The sequence below is a fragment of the Sciurus carolinensis genome, chromosome 3, assembly GCF_902686445.1.
Source record: "Sciurus carolinensis chromosome 3, mSciCar1.2, whole genome shotgun sequence".
NCBI classification, from domain to species: domain Eukaryota; kingdom Metazoa; phylum Chordata; class Mammalia; order Rodentia; family Sciuridae; genus Sciurus; species Sciurus carolinensis.
This window is the reverse complement of record NC_062215.1, coordinates 22,458,345-22,479,231: the sequence shown is the minus strand read 5'-3', so window position 1 is coordinate 22,479,231 and position 20,887 is coordinate 22,458,345. Positions and strand designations below refer to the sequence as shown.

General features: G+C 49.3%; 2 protein-coding genes across 4 annotated transcripts; one reads left to right on the top strand and one right to left on the bottom strand.

Moving 5' to 3' along the window:
• Positions 1-11: 11 nt before the first annotated feature.
• Ormdl3 (ORMDL sphingolipid biosynthesis regulator 3) lies at positions 12-13,646 on the bottom strand. Of its 3 annotated transcripts, none has more exons than XM_047547831.1 (5): positions 13,477-13,646; positions 6,492-6,754; positions 2,902-3,095; positions 2,019-2,170; positions 12-1,631 (listed from the first exon to the last, which is right to left on the bottom strand). In XM_047547831.1, the coding sequence occupies exons 3-5, from the start codon at positions 3,073-3,075 to the stop codon at positions 1,496-1,498; spliced, it is 462 nt and encodes a 153-aa protein (XP_047403787.1). In that variant the 5' UTR covers positions 3,076-3,095; positions 6,492-6,754; positions 13,477-13,646; the 3' UTR covers positions 12-1,495. The 3 variants fall into 3 exon arrangements, with proteins under 3 accessions (XP_047403787.1, XP_047403786.1, XP_047403788.1); XM_047547830.1 differs by having other exon boundaries at positions 2,902-3,100; positions 13,477-13,645; XM_047547832.1 differs by lacking the exons at positions 6,492-6,754; positions 13,477-13,646 and adding an exon at positions 5,984-6,117 and having other exon boundaries at positions 2,902-3,100.
• Lrrc3c (leucine rich repeat containing 3C) lies at positions 4,444-20,088 on the top strand. The gene is made up of 4 exons (XM_047543791.1): positions 4,444-4,489; positions 6,443-6,669; positions 16,521-16,543; positions 19,287-20,088. Exons 1-4 carry the CDS (start codon positions 4,444-4,446, stop codon positions 20,086-20,088), a joined length of 1,098 nt encoding a protein of 365 aa, XP_047399747.1.
• The last annotated feature ends 799 nt before the right edge of the window (positions 20,089-20,887 follow it).

The window sequence follows — 20,887 nt, the reverse complement described above, 5'->3', positions numbered from 1 at the left end:
GACACAGGGGAAACAGGAACACATTGCCCTTTATTTGCGTTTCTCAGAATACTGTACAAAGGGAGTAAAAATCCTATTCACACTTTGCTTAGAAAGATTTAAGGTGAAAGTTCCCTGTGATACATGGGGTGGGGGTGGGGATAGGAGGCAGAAAATAGGATGAGTGACCTCCTCTCCTCCCTCAGGCCCCCCAGGAGAGGGTTCAGGCACCCACACCTTGTCAGTGTAACACGCTCCCAGCAGGACTAGGGGGGAAGAAAGCACCTCCTCTCCAGCCCCACCTGTCTCCCTCCTTGGGCTGAGACAGTGCCTACTGCCACTCCTCGCTCCTTCCACCACAACTCCCCCCACCCCCGCCACAATCCTACAGGACCCTTCAGTCCACCAAACTCTTGGGGAGGTGGTTTCAGAGCCCCACGTGTACATGTCCCTCAAGAGGCTCTGCCTGGCACCAGTCTGAAGAGGGAGGTCACAAGGTGAGGGGCTACGGAAGGGCCCCATTGTTTACCGTTTCTGTTGCAGCTTCCCCACACCCTCGCACCACACAGAGGACAGTGTCAAACTGTACCTGTGCTTACAATGACATGGCCTCCTCCACCCATGTCCACCCCTCATGCCAACCCAGGAATTTCAAATCCACAGCCACTTCCCTTACCTCTCCCCAAGACCATTCTGTGGGTGAGGAAACCCTGAAAGCTGGCATCCCAGGAGGAGGTGGGTCTAGCTTCCGCCCACCCCTTACAATATACTTCCGCTACTGCTAAGGCCCACTCTTCTAAGACTCAGCTCACTACCCCACCCTTACCCAGCACTGTCCTCTCCCAACCTCTACCAGGACCAGGATGGCAGAGCCCTGGCCCTTTACCTCTGGAACCAGGCCATGTATGCCCCCCACCACCTCCCCTCTCCTCACCCTCCCCACTCCCACCCAGCACCCAGAGTAGGGTGCAGGGGAGCCACCAAAAGCCTGGGACCTACAATCAGACGGCTCTCCACCCAGAGGGGTGAGGTACTGTCACACACTTGCTTCCATAGGTACAAAAAAACACTGTTGCCCTATAGCCTGGAGAGCCAAAAGGAAACAATCCAGAAGCCGTACCTTTCTCTGCTCCCTCACAGGGGTTAAAGTGCTTTGGCTGCCTGAGGGTAAACAAGCAAGCAGGGCTTTCTCCCTCACCTCCTGTCCTGACCCTGGAGATCCAGGTCCATGTTCAGCCCAGGAGCCCAGCCCCTTCTATGACCACCCCCATGGAGTCAATTCAAAAGGCAAAAGGAAAAGATCAAAAAAATCAGAATGGGTTAGAGCCCAGGGGCCCACCCCAACCCCACTACAAGCTACTCCAAGTCGGCTACTGGGGAAGCAAGGGGGACCTAAGCCGAGGCATGATCCCCATCTCCATCTCCGGCAGTGTCCAGAGGCTCCTTGTCTTCAGCATCACAGCAAACGCCTTCCACCCCTCCCCTGCCACCCCAGGCTGGGGAAGGGGCTGCACCCTCAGTACTTATTGATGCCAAAAATGCGGACTCCATGGAGCTGGGGCAGCTTAGGGATGAGAACGCTCATCAGAGACACAGTGTTGAGGATGAAATGAATCTGGTCGTACTTGGTGTAGAAGCTGGTTAGGAAGTACCTAGAGGGAAAGGTTGGGGAGAGAGATGAAAGACCAGAGGTCCCCTCCTCCCTCAGAATTCTGACCACTAAGGAATTATAGGAGATGTCTCCACACCAGAAGCGGAATGACAAGATCTCCCAGGGTACCAAGGGCCCTCTTAGCTCAGCCCCCTCCTGCACTCCAGGCCTGTGGGCCTATGTCAGTCAGTGTCTTTCCAACTGAGAAAAGACAGGGTCAGGGAGGCCCTAGGCCTGAGCACGGTGTAAGACCCAGGGATCTTTCACCTTCCCTTCTGTTCATTCCATCCCCAAGGGCCAGAGTTGGAGAGGGGTTAGGTCTGGTTGGCCCCAGGCTCCCCCAGGCCTTGTCCTGCCTACTGGTATCCTCATTAGCAAAGGCACTCACAGCACAATGGGCGTGATGGTCAAGAACTTCCGAGAAGCGGTGAACTGGACCCCGTAGTCCATCTGCTCCCAGTGGGTCAGCAATCTCGCTTTGCCCTGGTCTGGGGTCTCGAAGGGTGTCCCTTTCACTGTGTGCAGGAAGATGTACATGCCCTGGAGAGGGGTGCCTTAGTTAGAGGATACAAAAGGCAAAAGGGCCCCCAGCTTAGCTCCTCAACCCAGTCACAGAAGTAGTTCCAGGTGATCTGCAGCCTCCCCCTGTTGGGCAGGGGGGATATGGGCTGGAGGCCAAGATGGAGCAGCTGGGAGATTGGCAGGAGAACAAGAGGACTCCAGGGAGAGAGGGCAGACCTGGCATGAGGAGACTGAAAGGAAGAAGAGTTAGCTGCAGAAAAGGAACAGAGATGCTGTCCTCTAACCCAGTTTGTGCCTCCATGAGCCAGCAAGAAGGGGCAAGCTGAGGGGGACTAGACTCCTGCCTGCCCACCAAAGGAGTAAGAGGCAATGGGTGCTAAGGAGGAAAGGATGACCAGAGTGAAGGATGGCATGAGATCCTAACTTGGGAAAAGAGCCTTTCTGCTCCAGGCTAGGCACTAGGATTCCTGGGTCCTGGGGATACTTCAGAGCCCTTGGTTTCCAAATCCGCAAGCCACCCCATCCTGAAGATGTAGACAACTCTGCAGATTTGACTCTTCTTATAGGTGTTCACAGGGCTAGAACCCAGGAGGAGGAGTGGGATGGAAAGGTAAGAGGTAGGCCTGGGTTCTGGCAGCATAAGTCAGGTTGTCTCCCTGCTACCTGGCCCACATTTGGCAGGTTCCTCCCATTTCTCAGCCCCATCGAAGAGCAGCGCATGTTGTCAGATGTAGTGGGCAGGCTCTCACCATGTTGTGGATGAGGTTGGTGAGGGTCCAGACGACAGGGACACTCACGAAGGGGATGCTCAGCAGCACGACATGGAGAAGCCCGATGGCGAGCACATAGGAGAGCCAGATGCCGCGGCTATTCATCACCCGCGTATTGGGGTTCACTTCGCTGTGTGCTGTGCCCACATTCATCCTGCCACCCCTCTCCGCTGCTGCTCTGCAAACAAGCAGCACAGATGAGACAGGCCACACCACTTCCCCTGCCCCCTCACACCCTCTGGATCCAGCAGAATGGCAGGATCTTCCTTCCCTGAGAATTCCATATAGTCTCACTGCTTTTTTTTTCACAAGAATGGAGGCTGGAGAAAAGTCCATATGGACTTGTCTCTAGTCATTTCCTACTGCTGGGGTGGAATTAACACTTGGCTGTCCTATGCATCATCCCATCAGGACAGTGCCCTGTAAGTGCCTAGGAGGACAGATCATCAAAAGGTATCCAGGTCCAGAGCAGAGAAATCAATGTCCATCCCTCAAGGTCACCTGCTATTGCATTTCTATGAAGGCCCCCTTCCTACTGGGGGGAGAAAAGAGGTCTGACTCCTAGTCTCCCTCAGTATAATTCTCACTGACTCTGTCTCACTGAGGGCCTGAGGAGACCTCTCCTACCCTAAGCTCTTCCTACAGTAGTAAAAGGAGGCAAGGCCTGTGGGTACAGGCAGCAGTGGATGAAGTTCTTTGGGATCACTCTTCCTACCCATCCTAGATCTCCCCAAAGCTTAGCCCAGGAAGACTAAAGGAGGAGAAAGAGGGTGGGAAGAGAAAACTCATTAGAGAGACAAGCTTTGCTCAGATCTGGAAGGTGACACAAAACCACCCACCCAGACATTGTATCCATTTGGCAGACACTCAGACTAACCCTTGGGATGCCAGTCATTCTGCTGTCAAATCTCCAGGGCCTTTACCCCTCCACAATTCTCCCTCAGCATAATTCCTGCTGGCTCTGAGGGCCTGAGGAGACCTCTCCTACCCTAAACCTTTCCCACAGGAGTAAAAGGAGGTGAGCCCTGTGGGCACAGGCAGCAGTGGATGAAGTACTTTGGAGTCACTCTTTCTATCCACCCCTAATTCTCCAAACCTGGATCCAAACTTTAGCCCAGGAGGATTGGCAGAGGAGAAAGAGGGGAGGGGAAGATACAGAGCATGACCAACATCTATAGTTCCCAAAGGCAGCTGAAAGCCACCCTCCCAAGGACACAAAATTATACCTGTGACCTCCCTTTTCTCTCCTTCCTTCTCTGCCCCATCCATCCTCACCTCAGCCTCCCCTCCCAGCACCTGTTTCCAGGTGTTAACACGATCCCTTCCCCTCCCCAATTCCAGTGGTAGAAGCCCTGTCAGCAGGAGGAACCAGAAGGCCGCCTTTGATGCCCAGGAAATAGCAATCCCTCAACATATCTAGAGTGGGCAGAGGGGAGCAGAGAAGGCAGGAAGGGAAAGATCTGCCCCTTGTCCAGAACTTGGCTGTCCCCAGACCCCTGAGGGTCCTGTGACCAGTAGAAGATGGGAGCAGATGACACCTGTGTGCTGGCTCACCTCCATACCCGAGGTAGGGTCCTGTCTGCTAAAGACCCCAAAGTCATCACCATGGTAACAACCCCATCTTTCCTGGAATTGTAGAAAGGAATCCCAGACAGAGATACCCTGGAAGTGCCCGGAAGACCACCTCCATCAACCCATTGGGCCAATCCCCTTAGACTCAGATACTAACTCTCCTGGCAGGATCCTAGCCAAGTCTGCATAGGACCCAGAATCCTCATGGGTCAGTTCCTTACTTACAGAACAATGGAAGCAAATTTCCTCTTCTTAGAAACTCAAACCTTACAGGCCTCAGGGAAATGAGACCCACAACAAAGTTTCCCAACAAGCAAACATACATGAGCTGGCCTGGGGTGCACCCTGGTGGAAGTGATGCTCCTGGGGCCCATTGGCCCAGCCCATTAAGCAGGATAATTGAGCATAACAGAAACAAAAGGAACTAGAAAATCAGTTGTTTACCTTCCCAGAGCCTTGGGACTTCAGTTACCTTAACACAGCCCTGGGGACACCTACTACACAAAAGGCTCCACCTGGGACAGAGGCTGTGTCTGTCTGAGAGGTGAGGGCTCTTAAGAACTTACCACTAAGGAGAGGGGCAGAGTTCCCCAAGTCTCACCAGAAACTGTTGCCCCTCCCTTCGTAAGTCAGACCTCCAGGGCTGCAGATGCAGAAAGACTTCTAGCCCTCCCTAGCATTTTGTCCAGGAGTGAGAAAAGCCTTGCTGAATCCCAGATCATAAGACTCTACACCCCCTTCTGTCTAACAGGGAATCCAACAAAGCCTGATGAGTCTAAGAAGAGCCTGGATCTAGGCCCTAGATAACACTCTGGGAAGCTTCTTCCTGAAGCCTTAAGACTAGAGCAGGAAGCCCTAGGAGACCACTGCCCTACCCCACCCCCCAAAAAAAGACCTTAGAGACTCATAAACTAAGAAAGAAAAAAACACTGGCAGATAGAAAGCACTCTTGGGACTTTGGTAACTGCGGTACATGTCGCTTCCATTAGTAATCAACTGACCCTTCTCCCAGTAGTGGAGAAATAGGGAGAAGAGGCTGGCAAATGCAGATAGGTCCCCAGAAGCTCACACTGCAAAGTTTCGCTGCCATAGCTGGCAGGTGGCTGCCAGAACTAGCCCCTGATTCGGTTTCATAACCTACCTCAAACCAGAGCCTGCAGCAACTCTGTTCTGTTAACCACTTTTTTGCTGGTAGCTCTTTTCCCCTCCCCCTTGGCTCCACACACGAACATCCCGGCCCAACCAGTCTGTCAGACACTCACGTCAAGGCCAGAGTGCGCCCCAGGGCAGCCACTAGATAGATGAGTGTTTCCCATTCCCTCCCCCAGGTAAAAGCAAACCTTTAAACAGTAAGCCTCCTGCCTTGTGGATGACGAGCCCAAACATCCAGGACTGTACCCCGAAGACCCCAAAGGGGAGCCCGTGGCAGCACGCCACAATGACACTACCGCTCCGCCCACCCCCAACATGCAGGACCAAAGTGGCTCACCTCTTGGCTGTGGCCCAGCCTCCCCAACTCTGGAGGTCGGTGGGAGTAGAAAGAAAGGGAACCTTCTCTAACCCGGGGGCAGGGAGGAGCGAGGAGGCGGAATCCTAACTATTGTTGGGGTTTTCTGAGTGGGACTTCTGGCCCGAGGGCCTCCCGCTTTGCTTTCCAGCTTGGGACCTGACACTCGAGCCAGGCAGGGTCCGGGGCCCCACCCCCATTTCCACGCGTTCACCCAGCCAAAACCTTTATCCCCTAAGTCCAGCCTCTCCCCGCCCCCCACCCCAGCCGAAACACTCCTCCCCGAAGTCCTACCCCTGGTCTCCTACTCCCACTTTCCTCTACGGGCCCCTCCCAGGGTGATGCAGCAGCCCCCTTCATTCCCAATCACCCTGCCCAGGTCTCCCCAGGTCTGCGGCGCCCCTCCAACAACCCCCACTTTCTTTCCCGCCCCTCCTCTAGCCCCGGGCCTCCGGGTTCCGCTACTCCAAAGTTACCGGTTCGGACTCACCGTGCGGAGCCGGAGGTCGAGGGCCCGGGAGGGGTGCCCGGGAGCAGGGGCCGTAGCTGCTTCAGCAGCTGTAACAACCAGCGGCGGCAGCACCCCGCTGGCAGCTCCGGCCGAAGCAGCGCCTCGCGCCGGCCTCCGCGACGTCACCGCCGCGCGCCGGTCGCCCGGTGCCTCCTGGGTATTGTAGTTTTTCTCCGACTCCCGTTCCTGTTCCCGCTCCGGTCTTGCTAGGGCCGCACAGCCCCGAATGTTTCCCGGTGACGCTACAGTGACATCAGATGGTATTAGTTTGGTGCGTAACGATCACAGCTTTTGCGCTTGCGCCCTTCAAGCGTGATTTACCCTTGTCTTGTTTTTTCGTTTTGACAAAACTGGAAATTGAACTCAGGGGCGCCCTACCACTAAGCTACATCCCCAGCCATTTTTTTTTTTTTTTTTTTTTTTTTTGTGTGTGTGTTGCTGGGGATTGAACCCAGGGCCTTGTGTATACAAAGCAAGCACTCTACCAACTGAGCTATATCCCCAGCCCCCCCCAGCCATTTTTATTATTATTATTATTATTTTATTTACTTATTTATTTTTGAAACAGGGTCTTCCCAAGTTGCCCAGACTGGTCTTAAACTTACTGTCCTCCAGCCTCAGGCTCGCGAGTAACTGGGATTGCAGTCGTTCGTCAACACGTCCAGCTCCCTACCCCAATTTTTCTGACGAAGAAACTTGGAGCTTTAAGTAACTTGCAGTAGATCCCCGTTGGGATATTCTGACCCACGTGCAAGTTTTCCCACTACACCTCATTGCCTGTGCCCTGGCCCCAGAATGGCCCCTCCAGAAACTGACTAGCCCAGCCCTTTGCCCTGCTGGATCCTCCTGGGATAGGATTTTCACGACGTTTCCTGGGTTAAGGATCTGTGGGGCAGAAAACAGAGTCTGTCCAAACTCTGCCAACTTCTCAGTTACACTTGATCCAGGCTGGCCTGGGCCCTGCTGCATCCTGGGTCACTTCAGGCATCAGAATAAGCCACGTGTCATAGAAAGATTTCTTGATGAATAGTTAGGAGCCTGAGTTATTGTCTCAGGTCAGCATGTGTGGCTTTGGGTGGGAAGCTCTGGTCTGCAATTTTCATGTCTGCATGCATGCTCTAAAGGCAAGGGCTCAGATTTTCAGATTTTACAGCTAGGTAGACACGGTGTAGGCATTCCTTTATCAGCAGTGTGACCCTGGGCAAATTACTTAACTTGTCTTCAACTCCATTTCCACACTTATGAAACCTTAACTCCAACATTGTTGTGTGAATTCAAAAGAATGTATGTAAAGCACCTATCACATTGTAGGAAGCTGAACTAAAAGGCTCTTAAGGTAACCTGGGTCACTCCCATTCTCCATGCAACAAGAGGACCTTGTCTGGGTAGTTTCCACTCCCCCACCCAGCTCCTCTCTAAGTTCACCCTGCTCACCAGGGCTGGAAGAGCAGGATCAGATGATGTCATGGCATGCCAACCTGGCTGGCTAGAAATGCACCCTGAACTGAATGTGTGGGGACAGGAAGAGGGTTGGCCCAGGAAAGCTGGGTAGCACTTTCTTCAGATCCACCAACCCCTTCTCAGAGGACTGCTAGGAAGCAATTGTCACAAAGCTGGAGTGGGATCCCCAGAGGCACCAAAGCTGGTATCAGGCAGGTAGGTATCTGAACCACCCAGAGCCGCAGATCTGGCAGTTTCCAAATGTTTCCCGGGTCAAAGTCGCAAGAGTGCTCATCCCAGGATCTAAATAATCAACCCAGAGCCTGAAAAACCCTGTTTTGTGTCCCCAGACATGCCTCCTGGTTGGTGGAGGCCCTTTCCTTACATTCAACCCTCTGCTGACAGTTGTCCTCACAGAAACCTGCCTGGCACTGAGGCAAGATCAATGTCTCTGTTCTGTCCATAGTGAGCCTGCTTGACTCTTGACTTTTTTCTGGTTTCGTCCACCCTCCATTAAGTCTATCCAGCTGTGGATCTTTGCTAGTTTCCTCACATCTCTGTGAAGTTCAATGACCATCCAGGGTCCCTATCTCCAGTAAGACTCTGACTAATGCAGAGTCAACGAAAAGATCACTGCACATGTCATAGCCTATTAATAACTTCTGTTATCAAGGGTGTTTTTTTTTTTTTTTTTCACAACAGGAATGAGGAGAATTCTGACTCACTCTGGGTTTGTGGTATATTGTGGATCACTTTCTGCTTTATTTAGCCAGAGTCCTGTCATCATCTTTCTCCTCTAACTCTTTGCCCTTGTAATTACTGTGTCTTCACCAAACATCCCGAGCACCATTCAAGAATGAGTGCCAGTATGTAGTGCCAGGGAACACACAAATCCTTGGACAAACAATTAGCTCTTCATGCCAAGAAACTGAAAAATTGTTCGTGCCTCAGAAAAAGCGTTCACACTTCTGATAGCACATTCTAAGGAAGCCATCGCATGTACAGGAAAAGCTGCAATGTGTGAAGATGTCCATTCCAGAAATATTTATAGTAGTGGGAGACTGGAAGCAGCCTAAGGGCCCAGGAAAAAGTTATGGTCAGGCTGGAGATATAACTAGGTGGTGGAGTGCTCACCTGGCAAGTGCAAGTTATGAGTTCAATCCCCAGCACTGAAAAAAAAAAAAAAAAAGACATGGTATATCTACTATATGGATATATGAAGCTATTTAGTAAACGATTGTGAAAACTCTGGCAGTATGAGAAAATGTTTGCTAGATTAAAGATAAGGGCCAGGTGTGGTGGTTGGGCACGCCTGTAATCCCAGCAGCTTGGGAGGCTGAAGAAGGATCGTGAGTTCAAAGCCATCCTCAGCAATTTAGTGAGGCGCTAAGCCACTCAGTGAGGCCCTGTCTCCAAATAAAATACAAAAAAGGGCTGGGGATGTGGCTTAGTGGTAGAGTGCCCATGAAATCAATCCCCATTACCCATCCCCCGCAAAAAAAAAGATAAGGATACAGAATATCGTAAGCATTTCCCAGGGATGTAATCAGGGAAGGAAAATAAAGACAAATGCTCAACTCTCTTAAATAAGATTGGAAGTAAAAAAAAAAAAGGGGGGGGGGGGAGGCTTATAGATTAAAATAAATTAAACAGTATATAAACCAAAAGCCTTATTTGGATCCTGATTCAAACAAAAGAACTTTTAAAAAAGATTTTATTAAATTATCAGGGAAATTTAAATGCTGACTAGGTATTTGATGAGGAATTATACATTTTAGGGCATGATATGGTACTGCAGCAAGGTGTTTTTTACTTTAAAAAATCCATGTTATATTTTAGAGATACACACTAAATTATTTGTGGTTGAAATGATGCAATAACTGGATTTGCTCCAGAATAATCTGGACTAGGGTAATAAACAAACAGATCATAAGGTGATAATTACTGAAGCTAGGTGATGGATACATGAGGTTCCTTATATTATTTTCTCTATTTTTTATTTTCTAAACATACATATACATTAATGATTAAGATAAGCAAAAATGGGACTGGGGTTGTGGCTCAGTGGTAGAGTGCGTGCCTAGCACATGTGAGGCACTGGGTTTGATCCTCAGCACCACATAAAAATAAATAAAGTTATAAAAAATATAAAAACCATAATCTTTTTTTTTTAAATAATCAAAGCTAGAGTGGTAAGATCCTGGCACCAAGATCAACTCCCAGCTCCTCTAGTTAACAGTTGTGTGATCTGAGGCAACTTACTAAACCTGTCTGGGCTTTGGTTACCTCATTTCTAAATGGAGATGGTGACAATCATAATACCCACTTCATGTTGTAAAGATTAAAAGGATCAATAAATATGAAACGCTTAGAACAATTCCTGGCACATAGTTAAATGCTTGATAAGTGTTGCCTTTTATCAATTCATTCCACATTTGAATGATTTTGCAGCCTCTACTAGGCTATGGAAATTCAACAAAATAAAAACAGACCTTGTATTAGGATGAAGGGATTTGGAGCGATCTTTTTCATTCTCTAGTTTCAAACTTTGTGTAATGTGATATTACTTTTAAATTTTTTATAAAATGCGTTTTTAAAACAGAGCCAGCTGCAGTTACAGGCTCTCCCGGCCCTCTGGGAGCTGCTTAGTGTGCAGAGGTAAACACATTACCCAGCCTTCAGGGTGTTTCCATCTGAGCGAGTAGGGGTGGCAAGACAACCCCCAATGAGTAGGGGTGGCTCTTGCAGGCAGACAGCATGATAAACAGGGAGTACATTCTCTGAAAGACAGCAGTGGCAGAAGCCAGGAGGCAGGACATCAAGAAGAGGCGTGTCTTGCCCCAGCCCCTGGGGGAGAGAATACCACCCCTCCCCTCCTACCACCTACTGCTTCTCAACCTCCTCTCCACTGCTTCCTGAAGGGGAGGTGTTGAGGTCCACCCAGAGCAAGTGCAAAGCAGGAAAGAGTTGTTGGTTTCACTGACAGTTGTGTTGTATTTGGGGCAGGGGCACCCCCAAACATATGGGAGGATGGGAGGATGGATGCCAAGGATAACAGGAAGGATTGAGTGACCCTCCTGAGGACTACCAAGCAGGGGAGAAACCAGAAGAGGTGCAAGCACAGGTCTCGGGCATTCCATCCTGCCTCCGTCACCCAGCCCTTTGGCTGTTTGGAGGCATAAGAGGAAAAGGACTGAGCCAACACTTGGGAACCAGAACCTCCCCTCTCTGTGAACCAAGTGTGGGGAGGTTCTTCAGAAACTCTTCAATCTGCATATACCTTGATAGGGAGAATTGATGTTTTCTTTCAGGAATAAAAATAGTTCAGAAAACTGGAAATATGCCAAGTATGGTAGCACAAACCTATAATCCCAGCTACTAGGGAGGCTGAGGCAAGAGGACTGCAAGTTTGAGGCCAGGCTTTGAAACTTAGTGAGACCCTGTCTCAAAATAAAATAAAAAGGACTGGGGATATAGTTCACTGGTAGAGCTCTTGGCTAGTATGTGCAAGATCCTGTCATTGCAATCCAGTATTGCAATAAAAAAAAAAAAAAAAAGAAAAGAAAAAGAAAACAAACTATTACAGAGCAAAAGTACAATGCAATGCCGGGCCTGGTACCGCACTCCTGTGATCCCTGCGACCAGGAGGCTGAGGCAGGAGGGTCACAAGTTCAAAGCCAGCCTCAGCAACATAGCAAGGTCCTAAGCAACTTAGCGAGACCCCCGTCTCTAAATAAAATATAAAAAGGGCTGGGTATGTGGCACAGTGGTTGAATGCCACTGGCTTCAATTCCCGATACCAAAAAAAAAAAAAAAAAAAATACAATGGATATAAAGTCAATAGATTTAAGACAAGACCCTCTAGTGCTCTTTCAATTGAGTTTCTACTCCTAGTAGGTCTCACCTATCTGGAAATTCAGACCACCTTCTTCCCCTGACGAAAACCAGCTCATCCTACAGAAATAATCATAACTAATATTATTAAGTGTTTGATGTGCTCCTGGCACAGGGTAAAGGACTTTATATGTACAAACTCTGTTACAGACCAACTTCCCCTCTAGCTGCTCCATCTGTGTCTTCCTCACATTTGCATTTCCTGCACTGAGCAGATCTTTAGCCAATGTTAGCTGAAGTGTGTTTCTGAACGTACACCCCAGACTGTAGCCACTTGGAGCTACTCACCTTGCTCTCTCTCGGAGTTGCCTCAACCTGTAATGTTTTCCTCTTGCCCTTTCCAGCTAGTAGCCCCCTATTCATCCTTCAAAGCCTAGCTTAGCTGTTACCTTCTCCAATGCCCAGGCAGAGCCCACTGCTTCCTCTCTGGGCTCCTGGGACACTTGCAAACACGCCAGCTGGACCTCACCTATCAGGTATTTGTACACACACTAGTCCATCCCTATTGTATGGAGGATATTTAATTCTCTCTGCATCCCAGTGCCTGCGAGACCCTAGTGCTCAGATATGTGTTGAGTGAATGAGAAAGTACACTGAAGGATGGGAGCTTGAGATGTCTACACTTTGTCCTTTTCCACAGGGAACAAGAATAGCAGAGACCTTACTGCCCATCTCCCTGAAACTGACCAGTAGCCTGGCATTAGATGGGTCATGTTAGGGAAAGTAACTACCCTCCTCCTTCCCTTTCAATTACCCCTTCCATGCACCCTGGACCTGAAGGTCTCCAACATCAGTGGAACAGAAGACTGAGAGGATTACTTTCCTGGGTCCTGAACTTGGGAGCTATAGCCCTGCCGTGCCTCAGCCACTCCTCTCCCCACCATCGTGGACGCCTTGAGTATCAGGCTAGAAGGGATCTCAGAGTATGTGAGATCCAGAGAACTGAAGGCCCAAGGGGACTGGAGAAGGTTGTGCCCACTAGTATAAATATCAGGTGGTCTTTGCCTTCCCAAGGGTGTTCCCTTACATGCCACAGGCCACTACCAGGTATAGAATGCCACACTAATGGCTCCTCCAGTCCCATGCCATGGCTTCCACTCCTCTTCTACCTGGACTGTTACTGTCTCTGTTCTTCCTTCCACCAACATGTCCTGCACACAACCAGCAAAGTGACCCAAATATCAAATCTAATTCAAAACCCATCCTTCTATCAGGTTGGGCCAATGTCCCAATTCTTACTTGGTACACAAGCCCACAAAGATCTGGTCCATTTCCACTTCTTTAACCATAGCCTTTGCCACCAGCTGCTCCAACCACTCTACAGTCTGGAAGTTAAGCTGTTTCTGTGCTTCCCCACTTCATGAACCTGGCCTTGAAGACCAGCTTGAAGGTCACTCTTTTTGGAGTTTTGCCTTATACCCTGGAAAAGCTAGTGTACCAATGAGGAAAACCCAAGCAAAGCAATGATTCTTCCCCCAGGTTAAATCTAATGAGCTACCTAAAGAGTTTCTTAAAATTCCTGTCACCAGGCACATGCCAGACCTCACATGCATCCCTGTGGATGGACCCAGGCATCACTTTCAAAGCCTCCTGTATTCTAATGCGCAGCCAAGTTGAAGTAGGGACTTACCTTTCTCACATAATGAATCGAAAGGTAGGCCATGGTGGGTGTCTTTCAGTGATGTTCAGGCCAACATTTCAGTAATATTCTTGACTCTTCCTTCCTGTTTTATTGTCTCGTGATCATGAGATGGCTAGAATTGACCTTCTGTGTTAAAGCAGGGAGAAAGTAGGGAGAAGAGCAGGTTCTAGCAGGTTCTCTCGTATGAGTAAATCAAAGAGAACCCTTCAACCAAACTCCTACTTACAAGCATTGACCAGAATTGGGTCACCTCCAGCTGTCAATGAAGCTAGAAAAGTGGGCTGTAACAGGATCCATGATACCTGAAGAACCAATCAGTTTCAATCATCAGGGACTGAATACGTAGCTCCTCCCAAATCATGTGTGTTACCACAGAAGAAGGTAAAGAATTGATACCACGTGGGCATCCAGCAGGTTCTGCCACATTATTCTCTCTCTATGCTTCAAAGTTCCTTGTATGCACGTCAGTTCTGGCCATGCGTCAATGCATGGAGACATGTGTTGGCATGTCTACATTTCCTCTAGACCAACAGTTCTCAACTCAGACTACATTAGAAATACTTGGGGAGCTGTGGAAAGAGACTAGTGCCCAGACCACCCATGGAGATTGTGATTTAATTGGCCCAGATGAATCCCCAGCATTACTGAGTGATTCTAGGGTGCAGGATGAGTTTTGAGAACCTCTGCTACAGATCCAGCACCTTGAGAACACGTCTGTACCCTTTTTGACTAGCAAAGTACTTGGAACACAGGACTCCCAGGAACTCCTCCCTGAAGGAGTGAATGAAAGAATGAATGGCAGAGAAAAATTTCTGCCAAGCCCCAGCTTTCAGTGTATACCAGATCTCCCCTGTTTATTGAGCCCTGCACTCAGCCTCCCTTAATGTACCATATCCACAGGCCCACGTAGCCCCTCCCACGTGCATGGACTGCCTGCCTCTCCCACAGCTGCTGTGCAGGGTAGCCCAGTCCCACTCTTGCCTGGCAGCTCTCCTAGTCTGAGAAGGAAATAACTCTCCACGAATGACCAGGGTCTGTTGTTATGCCTTAGCTAACCCCTCTGCCCAGTATGAGAGAGCAGCAGGAGGAGGAGGGTTTCACAGCTTCCTATTCCACATTAGGCACAATCCCAAAATGGACACCCAAGTATTCAGTGGCAGGATGCTCAGCTTAACTAACAAGAAGACTTACAGAGAAAATGTTTGCTTCTCCTGCCCAAAAGTAGAAAATGTATTTTTATCTGATTCCTTGGATGAGTGTGACCCTGAGAGATGCCTCCATTGATTCCACAACAATGAGTGAGGGGTGAGTGTATCCCCAAAGGTGACATCATGTGGTAGCCCACCGTCTGATTCTGATTCTGACCCCATCATGCTTCTGAAACTGGTCGTCCAAAGTTAACCCACGGGGGTCTCTCTCCACTGCCTGGTTGTCATGTCTTGAACTGCTTTCCTCCACCACACCTTTTACCCATAATGTTCTGCCCTGGGCCCAGAGTAGACCAGGTAAAAGATGAAGAGAGCTCTGACTAGCATGGAAGAAGCAACGAACAGGGAAGTTGTTCCAAATTCTTGGAATACTGATACATATTTAGAAGCTTTCCTCTGCCACACCATTTGCCATGATATTCTGCCTCACCTCAGACCCAAAGCAATGGAGTGGATCAACGATGGACGGAACCTCTGAAACCATGTTGTGTCCAGATAAGAGGGGACCTCCTGACAATAGAACAGGACAGAGTTCATGCAGGGGATTCCCTAATGAAAGAGAATCCTAGCCTGAGACAGATGGGATGGTAGGTCCTACTCACAAACAGCTACAGAACTCAGGAGAAGCTGGATACTACTCATGACGGGATAAGTAGAAATCATTGAAAAATAACTGTTTCTTTAAGGATATGTCATTCCACTTGAAGAAATGAACCAGACAGAATCAAGTGGATTGCTGAATCCCTAACAGTGCCCTGATAACATGTGCAAAATAAAGTACTACTCTGGAATGGAAGTCATTTCACAAACAAAACAGCTATTACCTTTCAGAGAGTTATTGACTTTTCAACCTTTCTACTGAGAACTCATCAGAATAAAACTAAATTATTTTATCTGTTACTTTCAAATGGATTTGGGACTGCTAAGGAGAAATGAATCTCCTTAATGTTAAAATCCCCTAAATTACAGCTGTTTTTTCTTTTACCTTTACTCTCTCATATGACATATATGTTTATATGTATAAATGTCATATACATATTAGTTGACATATACAACTAATGTATATATCATACATTTTATATTCTTTGATATATTTGGGGGGTACCAGGATTGAAACCAGAGGGGATTAGCAACAGAGCCACATCTCCAATCCTTTTTGGCTATTTTTTGTTTTGCTTTGTTTTGTTTTTAGAGATAGGGTCTCACTAAGTTGTCGAGGTTGACTTTAAACTTGCCATCCTCCTGCCTCAGCCTCCTGAGCCACTGGGATTACAGGCATGCATCATCACACCTGGCCTTTGATATATTTTTAATTGTGTGATTAAAAATGTAAAACATTTACTGATATTTTAGTTAGAAATATAATTCCTGTGAAGCAGTATTCAAAATATTAGCATATTAATATACTTCTGTGTTAGAAAAATGAAGCACAAAAGGGATGTTTATAAAGAATTTTTAATAAGGTGGGAAATGCTGAAAGTACAATGTTAAATTTTAAGATAGCAAAACAAAATGGTGAATATGCAGTTTGATCTCAATGTGTAATTTGATGTATGGTAAAATTAAAAGACACACACACAAAAAAAAAGGTTAACCCACAGGGTTAACTTCATTCATGAGCAGGCAACCTATGAAGTGGCAGGAGGCCCTGTCCTGTGCTCAGAAGGCCCCACACTTGGTTTGACACTCTGCTCTCACTTTCTTGAAATTCTTAAGTTATTGAACAAAGGGTCCCATATTTTCATTTTGCACAGTGCATGGCCCTGGTCACCCACAATCTCTTAGAAAATCCAACAAAGTTTTCCTCCTCAAAGGTCTGCATAGCATCTGACTTCATCCTCCTTTGTGCAAGACCCCCCTTCCTAGCCTTTGTGACACCCCACTCTACTGTTCTCTTCCACCTTTCAGACCTAGTGGGAGAACCAGGGTTCCATATGATCCTCCAGGTATCATCAGAGATCAAAAGTCAAAGGCACAGGGTGTTGGCAAGTGCAGCACAGAGGTAAGAGAGGTGCCAGTGGAATGGGAAGTGGTTGGAAAATGAATCAGGAAAGTTGACTGTGGTCTTTGTAAGGCCACCGACCTACTGTGAGACTCTGGTCACATTCTGGGTTTCAGTTAACTCATCTGCAATCTAAGGGGGTTCAACTGAATGGACCCTTCCTTTGAGCTCTGTGAAGCTCTAAATCCAGCACCAAACTGGAGATGGCATGGATAGAATGGTACCACTACGGAGTACCCAGGACAGCTGATGCCGTTAGACCTGAGGGTCAAGGGAATACAGAAGAAATACAGAAGAAAAACCACCATGAGCTAAGGTATTAGATGGATCATTCACATGCACATTCATCTCCATGACCTCTTGTCACTTTTGCCCCTACAGAATACAAGAGATGAGGTAGAGAGGGGAAATTTGTCCTGGGTGCTAAAATCATGAAGGAAGGCCATAGTGTGTTCTGGAGAACAGTGATCATAACAACTAGCATTTGCACAGTGCTTCCTAGAGTTCCCTCATGTCCACTCCACCCTGGTGGATCCTCTCGCCCTGCAGCAGTATTCTCACTTGCAAAGGCAGATATGAGGACTTGGAGAGATGCTGTGCCCAACACACACACAAAATATGTCTTCTGGTTTCGAATCCTTCCTTCCCAGCATCCAGTGGACATTAGGAGGGGATAGAGAAATGGGGTCAGGTGGGCTGCATGAGATGGGATCAAGTGGCCAAGAGGAATAAGTTGTCCAAACTGTCTTTGGTTCTCAGGCAGGAAGAAGAGTGCCAACCAGGGAGCCCAGGACCCAGCACATGGAGAAAAACTTGAGTCTGTTCCAATCTAGAACATAAAGTCTGCAGAAAAACTCTTGGACCACCCTATCAGACTTCAGGCACCTTTTAAGAACCCCTTCCAGCCAGGCATGGTGGCTCATGCCTGAAATTCTAGCAACTCCAGAGGCTGGGGCACGAGGATTTCGAGTTCAAAGCCAGCCTCAGCAAAAGTGAGGCGCTTAGCAACTCAAAGAGACCCTGCCTCTCAATAAAATACATAAAATGGCTGGGGATATGACTCAGTGGTCAAGTGTCCCCAAGTTCAATCCCCAGTACCACAAAAACAAAAACAAAAACCTTCCAGCTGACATGGTGATGCCTGCCTCTAATCTCAGATACTCTGGAGGCTGGAGCAGGAGGATTTCAAGTTGGATGACAGGCTGAACAACTTAGTGAGGCCCTGGGTTCAATTCGCAGTACCACCAAAAAAAAAAAAAAAAAAAAAAAAAAAAGAATTCCCTCCAACTCCCAGAGGGATCAGACCACCACCCACAGCAAGAACAAACTAAAATTGAACCACAGCGCCCCCTGGCAGGCAAGAGGGTTAGCAGTGTGAGAAGCCAGTTAAGGTCCTCTACAGAGGTGCTTTCCAAAGAAAAGGTATAGGAAGGTTTGTTTACCATTAAAGTCTGTGGAAGAATGTCCACAAGGTATGGAGGAAAGCAGAAAAGAGCAGTGACAGAGATGGAGTTGGAGGATACAGGTTGCTGGAGGCAATGAATGTGAGATGGGGCCCACCCACTTCTGGACTGCCAAGCAAGCAGTCCTTCTGCCTGGCCAGGCTCAGGTCAAGGAAAGAACGTTCTGGAAGGCAGTCTTAGCACTGCCTGGGAGAGCAGTGACGGAAGATGGCAATGATAGGGCCTTGGGAAGGGGGCCCAAGGCAGGGAGTGAACTTGAAGCCTGGTCTCCCACAGCTGAGTTCACCAGGGTTCAGGATCTGCTCTCTCTTGGCATCGCCTGACCAGGTCATGGCTCAGGTATCCGACACCTGTGGCCCAGAGTCACATGCAAGGAAACCCAATACACTTGGGGCCCCAGGCCCCAGAATTCAGCTGCTATGAGCAAACAGGTCTTCTGAAGGAGGAAGCAGGTCTCCAGAGCCCAGCAGCAGGGAGGCTACTTCCGGGAAGAAGAAAGCACAGGAAGGACTCTGCCATCAACAAGGGTGAGAGGCAGGGAGTAGGAGGGTGAGGTGGAGGGAGGACAAACAGCAGCAAGCACAGAGCTGAGGCCAGTAGAGGGGTGGATGCTTCTGGAAAAGGGTTTGATGGGCATAGAAGGTGGGGCCAGAGTAGTCATCAAGCCTAGCTTACCTAGTCATCGGGTCTAGCTGCATGCCCTGAAGTCCTATCATTCATCTGTCCTCCTTGCTTCCTTAACATGGATGCCAACCAGACCCTCTGATGCCTACCTGGCCCACCTAGGGGAAAAGTCATTATTCCAACACGAAAGTCAATACCCAGGCAGAGGAAGAAACTTAGAAACCCCCAGACTCACATCAACAGGACCTTGGATCAAAAGACCTCAGAGATTAACCCTTCCAGAATCAACAAACCCTAAGAGTCTCTATCCAAAGAGCCCTATTAAGATGCCCTAGATCAAGAGAGACCCTAAGGAAGAAGTGAGAAAGTCACCCAGGCTGAGAGAGCTCCCAAGAGTGACCCCAGTGCAAAGACATTCCACAGAGGGACACCAGGGAGAAAGAGCTGGCAGTGGGGATGGAATTTTCTTTGCTTTCCTTCATGTGATCTTTTCTTCCCCAGATCCTACTCTACTCCAGGACTATGCCAATCTGTGGCCATGCTCCCACCAGCTGCTCTACTCCTGCCCCTCCTACTGGTGATAGGCATAGGGGGGCCTGTGCCCAGCCCCCGGGCACCTCCCCAGGGCTGCTACGTGGCAGAGGAAGCCGGTGAGAGGACATTCCGCTGCAGCCAGGCAGGCTTGAGTGCTGTGCCCACCGGCATCCCCAATGACACCCGCAAGCTCTTCCTGGATGCCAACCAGCTGGCATCGTTGCCAGCCGGTGCCTTCCAGCACCTGCCCATCCTGGAAGAGTTGGATCTGTCCCATAATGCCCTTGCCCACCTCTCAGGGGCAGCTTTCCAGGGTCTGGCAGGCACTCTACGCCACCTTGACCTCTCTGCCAACCAGCTGGCCTCGGTGCCCGTGGAGGCCTTTGTGGGGCTGCAGATCCAAGTGAACCTGTCTGCCAACCCATGGCGCTGTGACTGTGCCCTCCAGGAAGTGCTCAGGCAGGTGAGGCTGGTGCCAGGCACTGGGACAGGCATTGTGTGTGGCCCAGGAGCCCGACCAGACCTTGTGGGGCAGGAGTTCCTGCTGTTGGCTGGGGAAGAAGAGCTGTGTGGGACAGGGCGGGGTGGGGCTCGGAGGAGCACTGATGTGGCCCTGCTGGTCACCATGGGGGGCTGGCTAACACTGGTGGTGGCTTATCTGATCCACTATGTGTGGCAGAACCGGGATGAGACCCGGCGTCCCCTCAAGCGAGTCCCTGTGCTGCAAGTGCGCTCTGAGGACTCCTCCACCCTCAGCACAGTGGTCTGATAACCAGAAGCACCCACAATCTCAGTCCCATGCTCTCTATTTTCCTTTCTGCTTCACGCTTCACTCCATCCCTCCTTCCTGTCTCCCCGCAATACCTGATCTCTCTCTCTCTCTCTCTCTCCTGTCTCTCTCTCTCTCTCTCTCTCTCTCTCTCTCTCTCTCTCTCTCTCCTCCTCCTCCTCCCTCCTTCCCTCCCTACCACTGCCATACTTGGTGTGCCTGGATTGTGCTAGACTGTGAGAACCCAAAGCTCCCAAGTCTATGTTGGAGATTGGGGCTGACAGAACAGAGCATGACCCCAGGTGGTCTCTGCTAACTCAGGAGTAGGAGCAGGCACCAGTGGGAGCATAGAAGAGGGAACCTGGGCCTGGCTCTGGGTCACCTCAGAGGTGTCACTATAGAGATGTGTGAACTGATACTTAGAGAATGAGGAGGAGTTTGGGCAAAAAGAGGGAGGGGCCTTGGTAAAAGGTCATGTACAAAGGCAAGGAAGATGTGAAACAACTGGAATATCCAGGCAGCAACAACCCCTACCTGGGGCTGGGAGAGAGGGTACAAAGAGGAGTGAGTGGACAGTGGGACCAAACTGGAGGTGAGAACAGAAAGAAGGGGTGCAACCGATTTATGGACCCTCCCTATAGGCTCCTCCTCTCTGCTCCCTCTGCCTCTACTGAGAAACCGCCTCTTGCTTCTTGCCTTTCTTGTTTCTGGTTTCCTTTCCCCACACACTCTATTGGGGACGTCACGACTCAAGAGTCCCCTACTTCCTTTTCCAGAGACTCCCATCGCCCTGCCCCTT